This window comes from Salmo salar, chromosome ssa19, assembly GCF_905237065.1.
Source record: "Salmo salar chromosome ssa19, Ssal_v3.1, whole genome shotgun sequence".
NCBI lineage: Eukaryota > Metazoa > Chordata > Actinopteri > Salmoniformes > Salmonidae > Salmo > Salmo salar.
Window position 1 is genome coordinate 71,385,757 of NC_059460.1, and position 7,594 is coordinate 71,393,350.

The window sequence follows — 7,594 nt, forward strand, 5'->3', positions numbered from 1 at the left end:
TCTACATCCAGCCCCATCTTGTCTCATTAGCCTAGACTGATTGGGCATGAAGGTGTTCCTTCGCTGTCTCAGGAAAAAGTGAGTGTCTTCGCCAGACCATAGTTCTTTAGTATTCCAACGTCAGTGCAAGCTGAGAACCCCTCACAGACACCACATTACCAGAGGCTGTGTAGGAAGCCTAATTGACCTGGTTGAAAAGCAGAAACATTGACCTTGAGTTTGAGGTGTGTGTGTGTGTGTGTGTGTGTGTGTGTGTGTGTGTGTGTGTGTGTGTGTGTGTGTGTGTGTGTGTGTGTGTGTGTGTGTGTGTGTGTGTGTGTGTGTGTGTGTGTGTGTGTGTGTGTGTGTGTGTGTGTGTGTGTGTGTGTGAGAGAGAAAGAGAAAGAGAGAGAAAGAAAGAGAGAGAGAGAGAGAGAGAGAGAGAGAGAGAGAGAGAGAGAGGAGAGAGGGAGAGGGAGAGAGAGAGAAAAATGTGTTCCTAATTGGAGATAAAGGAAAGCATTAATTCTGCAAAGTTTGGTTGGGAAATAGTTTGTCATAGATGTAGGATACACTTCTTGACAGTAGATGGCAATGTCAGCACAAGTAATGGCTATAGCCAGCTTGACTTTTTGGATGGTTTGGTTCTTTCTGATTTAAATAAATCGATTTTACTCAGTCAATGAATGTGTACAGTTAGCTTACTTACAATTATTAAATGCCGAAAAACGTTACGTTAGTGCATTAATAGCTCAATGTTGCCTTGCAAAGCTTATTGTAAGACATGCATTGACATGTGATAGCCTACAGCTGTCATTGCAAATGTATTATCACAATAATATGAGCTCTTTACAAGTTATAGAGAGAGGCTCGTATCCAGGGGCCATCAACGACATGTACAATGAAACCAGAAACTTTACATTTGACAAAACATTTGTCATGACACGTAGTACAAGGCATGGAATGTTAGTAAAACAGGTTCTGGATTTTAGGCTAGAAACTGTAGGCTATTGCCTGCGTTTTCTATTCTCAGTACACAGTTTGAACAGGATTAAAATAGTTATACATTTTTAATCAACAGCCAAAAGACGCGTGAACTTTGAGTAGAATCAATATCATATTGGTATACAAATGAAGACCTTCTTATTAATAGAGAGGAGAAAGCAGGGAAGGAGAGAAAGTCACACTTGGGGATAAAGACAGTCTAATGTCTCCATAGTCAATAAAGAGTTATATTATCCCTACGACGTATCCATCATTCTGAAATAGAGAGGCGAATTTAGATTGCCCACTGACGGGTGAATGTCGCTAGGCATGTCACTTTTAAAAGCAGTGGTTGGGGTTCCTAATAGGAGCAGCACCTTGCAAACATGTACACAAGCTTTTATACACACTGTAGCTCGTATAATAAACCCCAGCGCCCCATTATAAAGCTGTAGGCAGCTCCTCACAACATGTGTGCACACGGAGCCACTATACTCAGACTGAGAAGGACAGAGAGATACAGAGGGAGGTGCAGAGCACTCGGGATTGTTTGTTAAAATCCCATTAATTACATCGTTAACCTGATTGGGTAGACAGAGGGGGCAGAGAGAGTGCGAGAGAGCGGTATCCCAATAGGCAAATCCTCTTCATATTAACCCGCCTCGAGATAATGATGTAAAAGACTCCCCCGTTTTTGCGCGTGATGCTGATCGCCGTGGAGATCTGCTGAAGGTGAATCAGAGCGAATAAGCAGCGTGAGCGCAGAGAGGGAGAGAGAGCCGATGCGTCTCCACATCTCAGTTGACAAGTCGAGCAATAATAAGGCATCAAGACCAACTCACTCTCTCTGACAGCGCACAAAGCAAGAAACGTATACAATAGCCGTCGCCTGGAGAAAGTCTCCAGAAACTGCCACCCACTAAAGCAGAGTCTGGAGGAGAGGAAGTGCTATGGACAGGAGAATGAACTTGAACGGACCGGGAGATATTTTCCACAAAACACTCAGTGCTGTCTCCAACAGAAAGATGGACTCCTTCAGGTCAGCGGCTGGTGTTGACCTGCCGGGGTCCAGGGACCGCCAGTCACCGATCAGCTGTTTCGACCAGACCGACTCAGACCCGATTCAACCCGGTGGACTGGCTGGTGGTCGAGGGGGACCGCTGGGTCTGCCGACCGGATCTTTGTGCGTCAAGTTCGGCGAGAGCAGCAACAGGACCTCGGCGGCCGAGAGCAGTGGCGGGGAGCAGAGCCAGGACGATGACAGCGACGGCAGATGTGAGATGGTCCTCCTGGCCGATGGGAGAACGGTGGCCGCCGGTAAACCAGAGGGAGGTAAGAAAAACAAAGAGCAGAAAACACTCAGACTAAACATCAACGCGCGGGAGAGACGAAGGATGCACGACCTGAACGACGCGCTGGACGAGCTGCGCTCTGTCATCCCGTACGCGCACAGCCCCTCAGTGCGGAAACTCTCCAAAATCGCCACTTTGCTACTCGCCAAAAACTACATCCTCATGCAGGCGCAGGCTCTGGAAGAGATGAGGAGGCTGGTGGCCTATCTGAACCAGGGTCAGGCCATCTCAGCGGCGTCCATACCCGCCACAACGGCCCTTGCTGCTCCAGGTCTACCGGGTCTGAGCGCGGGGATAAGTGCATACGACCAGCCGCCTGTGTACCCCTTCACCACCGGATTGGCCGGGTCTTCCTGCCCCGACAAATGTGTCCTTTTCAACAACGTCACCTCGAGCCTGTTTAAACAATGCACTGACAAGCCTTAACAGCATCACAACAACGAGCCGGTATCAGAGACTCAGAGAAGCACATGCAAGAGAAAAACAACACCACTTTTTAAAACACACGGCGACTTTGGAAAGGTTGCAAGTCAGTGTAGACCATGAAGTAAAGCTGATGATCAGTAGGCCTACTTTTATAACATTTACAAATGCATTCAAAGAAGCGCTTTTTGTTCAGACAATACTTGATTGTGTATATAAAGCATAATTTAAGTGCTGGTATGAATGAAAGTGAAAAACCAAACAGAAGTTTAGGAGCGCAAGTGGTGCTGGATTGACAATTGTTAATTACTTGCTCAAATATGGACCCTGTATGGAGTGTTGACCTGACAACATGCAACCATTTCACTTGAATAGATGGAACATTAGTTAATATAAGAAACTACAAACTTGCTGCTTTATTGACTTGATTTATAACTTATGAAGGCGTTTGCTTATTGGTCGTTATTTGGTGAACTTTTGAGAATTCACTGAGCATCCCATAGGCATGTCCTGAGGGAAAGCAAAGTGAACTGAGTTGAATACGAAATATTTGTTTTCATCTCTCACCCCAAAGTATATTGTCATTTAAATACTTTTTTTTATGAAACACTTGTGCTACATTGACAGTTTATTTGGCACTGTAATATAATGGCATTTGAGTCTCCAATGGCCTGTATCTTCAGTTTAGGTCCTTTTCGATTTTTTCCTTTTATTTATTGATTTGAAACATTTTATTTGCATGGTGGTACACTGTATACTGCATAGCGACGTGTCTGATTTGCGTCATTTCTTATACACTCATGCAATAAGGCCGAGGTCTTGAGGGATCCGGCGCGCTGTCAGGTCAAGCAGTGCGTTATTGTAGATACATTAGTTACTGTACTATATGAATAAAGAGGGCCATTTGTATGTGTTTATGTGTTGGAAAGCTTTATTAAAATATTTTGAACATAACGAATTCCTTCGTCTGCTCGTCTGATGTGTAGTCACTGAAAGTGGAGAAATGTAAGATAACGAAGCCGGGACTGAATTCTATTTTTCAGAGGATCGACGTTCATTTTGCCTCATTCATCTTCGAAAAATCAGAACTTGGCTATTTTAGCATATTTTCAAGAAACTGTATTTTGCACGTGATTGTCGACTATTAGCATTCTAACTTTATTTTATATTCCATATATAATTATATATTCCTGCATCAAAGCCTAAATAACAATGCATTTCAATTTCTCCTTTTCTCAGGTCATGTCTTAGCCTACTAAAACCAAAAAGTGCTTGTTGATCCTCGGAACCTCGCCATATGCCAAGCATGTTGTGTAAGAATAATGACTTGATCATTTTCTGCTCCATCAAAAGCGGTAACTTTTCTAGACGTTGAACTGTAAAGTAACACGAAGCCTTGGGAGCAAAGGCCAGACGTGGTGGGTAATGGTGCCCTCTGGCTAGAAAGACATGTCTGTTAGTATTACTTTACAAAGCTCAGCCAGGCTTAATTATGATTATTAAAACAATTTCCATGACGGTGTCTAATAATATGTTCATTAGACAACAACTGTGTATGAAAACTGTCGACTGTAATACCTACATTCGTTTAATGAAACACATCGTTAAGGCAATTAGACCTCCAGAATGTGATTAAGGAACGTAATTACGACACTGTTCATTGCCGTAATTGGGTGTCTTTAATAACGACGTAGCACAGTGATCAGCAGCATTGCCGTCGGTGTGTATTGTCCTGTATTGTCCTGTTTCTCTTGTCCATCAGCATGACTGAGAGTAAAAGAAGGGCTAAAGGGCAACCTAGTGAAATTGTATTTAAACTGGAGCAATTGTGTATTATCCTAGAAATCACACATTTAATCCAATTAATGAAGGACAGACTACAATAAGAGCTGGTCGAAGAGGATCTACTTTTCTGGCTGGTGCAATTCATTAAGACAACAATATTATCTAGTTTTGATAATGTTACGTTTTCCAATGAGTAGATCTTTTTAACAAACATTTTATTGAGCAAAAATTAATAACAAAATTGAAACAAAACCAAATTACACCAAAATAGATAATAACAAGAATAATATTATTGAAAAAATAATGGTAATTTAAGATAATATAGGCCAAAATAATTGCCGTTTAATTTATTATTTTTTTAAATATTTGGTGCTACTATAAAATCTCGAAAATATTTTCGTTCACATTCATATTGAATAGTTGAGCCACTTAGTTGAGTCTTCACAGTGACAGTAAGCTATTTGATGTCAGTGGTCATCAATGCGAGCATTTCAGAACCATGGACAGCGCAAGTCCTCCTTTTCAGACGTTTTCAGGAGTGCTAGCTGAAGACAACTGCAGAATGTTTGTGCCAACTGAACAACTACTTTGGGACCATATAAACATGAATTGACACAGCTCTTTCAAAGACCTTGTTCTCAGCAAAATATGGGATAAGTCTGGTCCCTCTGGCCCATAGACAGAAAACTAACTTGCTGCATTTAAGGATGAATTCTTCTTTCTAGTAAGCCTTTAAGGTACAATCATGGGGAAAAATACTTCGAATTTTCTTTGATTCATCTTTGAAATAAACAATTCAATGGAAGTATAAAATACACAATACTCGTTTTAAATTAAATTACATTTCATATTAATTTTAAATACACCAAAACATATTGTTTCTAAAGCAGAAACCTGGACTTCATCATATAAATGCCAGTGAAATATTGCCCACAATGGCATGCCTTTAAATGCATTTTGTGTCTGATTCTTATTCAAGTCTAGAGGCTCAGGAAACGGAGGATATTGCACACTGGCAGCGTGCATCATAGTAGAGTGTCCTTGATTTAATACAAAAAAGCCACATATATAAGCAAAGGGTTTCCTTCAAGTCATCGCTAAGATCATACACAGTCCTGTGTGTTTGCCATCATTATTCCAAGGATCTGAATATCCATCTGACATTGTCTACCCTGTTCACGGCTTTGTCATATTTCTGTGCCAGTTTCCAATCTAGGGCCCAGTGTGTGTATATGAGCCATTTAGACAACAGGGTCATTACACTGTCCTATCTAATCCCATCAAGAGCATAAACGGCTTGAATCACCACACAATGAACCTTAATCAGGAGGGGAAATAATCAGACACACATCAAGAATGGCTCTGGCATAGAAATACTGTCAGCAATTACTGCTAGAAATCAACTACTTTCAGGAGCTGACGCACAAGACTGGATTGTTTCAGATTTCAGTACTCTTTCCAGTAGTAAAATAACTGTAGTGCACATTTTTACACCCATCATAGTAATGACAGACATATAATAGTACTAGGGGCCATTGGAAACTGAGACTTCACAAAAACATCAATTATGCAATATGCATTAATGCATAAATGACGGGAGCATTTAACCCATACTAATACTCACATTAGCCCAATAGAGCCTCCTCCCCTGGGGTGAGAAAGAGCCATATGTGTGAGGAAGAACCAGAACAATGTCAAAAGGAAACATGAACAAGGCACATATGGTACAAAGCAGCTAAAACTGTGTAGCTTGAGAAAATCTTTTTTCAGAACATGAAGACTTCCACTTTGGTAAACTGTATCAGTTAGCTTGATATGTGTTGTCTCATTCTGAGTTTTATGTTGTTTTTCACTTCACTGATTCAGACCTGCAAGTCTGTTGAAGAGGGATCTGGAGAGGGTTTGAATTGAATGTTTTTCACCATCAGTTCCTGTATAGCTGATTTAGATAGATGATAGTAGCTATTTATTGACTGAGCCAACATGAGGACAGTTTCCCAAACTCTGAACAGTACATCTATGGTTCTCTGGCAACTGTATGATGGGGCAGTGGTACACTAAAAATAATACAGGTAGGTTCCTAGCTGTACCACCAGTGCTCAGCAGCCAGCCAGCTATCAGTAGCCAATAGCCATAATCAACGGCATCGTTTTTATTCATCAATCTAACAAAGCCAAACCTGTCTTAAAGGCGTTTATGGCTAGACTCAGAGGTCATGAATAAAAGGGGAAAGATAAAAAAGCTCCCTTTTCATTAAACCATAAAATATCCAATTTACCATATCAAGAGCCACCAGGGTACCTATCCATAAAATGAATGTGATGTATGCTAAGGATGATAAACATGGAAAATACATAAGCGCAGTGAATTCAACTGACCCCTTCATATCAGTAACAGGCTAAAACTCTGGGAATTGAATGACCCACGTCGGTTCATAACAGAGGAACAAAGATACAGTATATGCCCTGCATTGGGCTCAGCCAACAAATATCAACTGCTGGGATGCAACGCTCTTTGGTCAGGCACATGATACCATTATGTAATGTAGGGGACCTGCAGACTACACTGTTCAATGCAGATTGATACAGTAAAATGAAAATCTGGGGCAAAACTGAAACAAGGACTCAGAGGGGCTTATCGAAACAAACCAGAAAGTAAACACAGCAAGTGAGATCCGATTAGGATTATATAAAATAAAATATATATGTAATATATACAGTACCAGTCAAAGGTTTGGACACACCTACTCATTCAAGGGTTTTTCTTTATTTTTACTATTTTCTACATTGTAGAATAATAGTGAAGATATCAAAACTATGAAATAACACATGGAATCATGTAGTAATAGTAGCCACCCTTTGCCTTGATGACAGCTTTGCACATTCTTGGCATTCTCTCAACCAGCTCATGAGGTAGTCACCTGGAATGCGTTTCAATGAACAGGTGTGCCTTGTTAAAAGTTCATTTGTGGAATTTCTTTCCTTCTTAATGTGCATGAGCCAATCAGTTTTGTTGTGACAAGGTAGGGGTGCTATACAGAAGATAGCCCTTTTTGGTAAAAGACCAAGTCC

General features: G+C 41.1%; 1 protein-coding gene across 1 annotated transcript; it reads left to right on the forward strand.

The window, feature by feature from the left end:
- Positions 1–1,413: 1,413 nt before the first annotated feature.
- LOC106579536 (class E basic helix-loop-helix protein 22) lies at positions 1,414–3,696 on the forward strand. The gene has a single exon (XM_014159536.2). The coding sequence runs from the start codon at positions 1,914–1,916 to the stop codon at positions 2,739–2,741; it is 828 nt and encodes a 275-aa protein (XP_014015011.1). The 5' UTR covers positions 1,414–1,913; the 3' UTR covers positions 2,742–3,696.
- Positions 3,697–7,594: the final 3,898 nt, after the last annotated feature.